We start from the raw sequence: 1,676 nt of genomic DNA, 5'->3' as shown, positions 1-1,676 counted from the left end.
TGACTTTTCGTTCATGTCTTGTCTCAGTTGTTGAAATAAATAGACATTAATGAGAGTAAAATTGAAAACGTTTTCAAATTAGAAATTTTATAATTATCTCAACATTCGATCAATGTTCCATGTTAGACCACGGATAACAATAAATTTTTACAAGATCTATCAATATTAATTTTAATTTTGTTAATGATCTCGACTAAGATTTTTTTCTAAAACCAAAAATCATTATTGGCATCACTTTGTTCAAAGGCAACATTTATTTTAAAGCCATTAAAAAATCTAAAATTAGAAACAAATGCTGTGCCAAAATCAATTTTATTATTAACTAATAATAATACTGATTTTGCCAAACTTAGTGCCGCAAAAAACAATCCAATTTGTTTTAAAATTATTAAAATTTTCTTACTCAAAAGATTAATATTTGGATTAATAAAATGTTGACATTATTTGTATTACAATTATACTTCAAACAATTTGTGAGCAGTGATTTTGAAAGTTTCTACAACCCCTTACACGGGAACTGTTATGTTTATAACTCTGGTTGGAACGATTCCAAACAAATAGTGACGGCCACCAGGGAAGGTCCAAAAAACGGTTGGAAAATTTATTATTGAAAAATTGAATAAAAATTGATGAAAAATACGGAAAAAACATTGGTAGAGTTGTAGCAATTTAATATGAAACATCAAAAGGTTTGGAGATGGTTGTGAATATCGATCAGATGGATTACGTGAAGCAAGCAGGAAGTCTGGCAGGGATCCGTGTCGTCATCCTCGACCAGAATCAGATGCCGTTTCCTGAAGACGAGGGAGTCTCAGTTGGCCCTGGACAATTAACTTACATCAGTTTACAACGGGTAGTATACATTAAATTCTTTTAAAATTTGAGCCCGTTCATTAGAAGAAGGACATGGGACTCTGGTTATTTTAAAAATCTTAAAGATTGTATTTATTAATGAATAAATGGATCAATCAAATTGATAACTCTAAGCACGAGATAAATCGGTTGGGCTCTCCTTACGGCAGCTGCACCGAACAGTTGTTTGACCCATTCACCAGTGCATATTCCGCATTCTACAACGTTCAATATCGGGCCAAAGTGATTTTTATCCATTATCTTTTTTTCAAAAACTTTCTATTGATAACAATTTAATACTAAAAAATTATTAATTTTAATAAATACAAACTTTTGGCGCCAAAAATGATGGCGATGTGCAAATGATTACGTAACCAGGGTTGTGAGTACACGTGCTATCAAAAAAAAATTATGCACGAGTGTGGATGCATAGATTTCAGTTATCTTAATATAACTGCCTTAATGGAGAATATCAACGCCGACAACATGAGCTTGTGTCAGTCTGGGAACTTCGAACAAGGTTGAGTGGATAAAATTTAATCACAACATATCACTGTTATATTATTATCATATCAAACTAATTATTTGTTGACTTGCTGCAAAAGTTTGTGTTTACTTCATACAATTTTTTTACAAACGAACATGTTTCTCGAATCATTTCCAGACGAATGTAGGTATGCAATAAAAATGAAATTTATGAATAAGTCACTGACATGTGATTGCCCTGAACGATGCAAGTTAGAAAATTTCTATCAATAATATCAAAATTTTTTGTAAAAAATATAATCAAAATTAACATTGTTACAGTGACGTGATCTTTGACA

At 31.1% G+C, this 1,676-nt stretch overlaps 1 protein-coding gene across 1 annotated transcript in view; it reads left to right on the top strand.

The window, feature by feature from the left end:
* The window catches only part of HELRODRAFT_184156 (hypothetical protein), a gene marked incomplete at both ends in the record, with an annotated part of 2,930 nt that extends 1,553 nt beyond the window's left edge, over positions 1-1,377 (top strand). Inside the window, 4 exons of the mRNA XM_009016592.1 lie at positions 482-591; positions 690-853; positions 988-1,095; positions 1,231-1,377. Coding sequence (XP_009014840.1) covers positions 482-591; positions 690-853; positions 988-1,095; positions 1,231-1,377 — 529 coding nt within the window. The remainder of the gene's footprint in view (positions 1-481; positions 592-689; positions 854-987; positions 1,096-1,230) is intronic.
* Positions 1,378-1,676: the final 299 nt, after the last annotated feature.

This window comes from Helobdella robusta, assembly GCF_000326865.2.
Source record: "Helobdella robusta unplaced genomic scaffold HELROscaffold_187, whole genome shotgun sequence".
Lineage (NCBI taxonomy): Eukaryota > Metazoa > Annelida > Clitellata > Rhynchobdellida > Glossiphoniidae > Helobdella > Helobdella robusta.
This window is presented reverse-complemented; position numbering and strand designations above follow the sequence as displayed.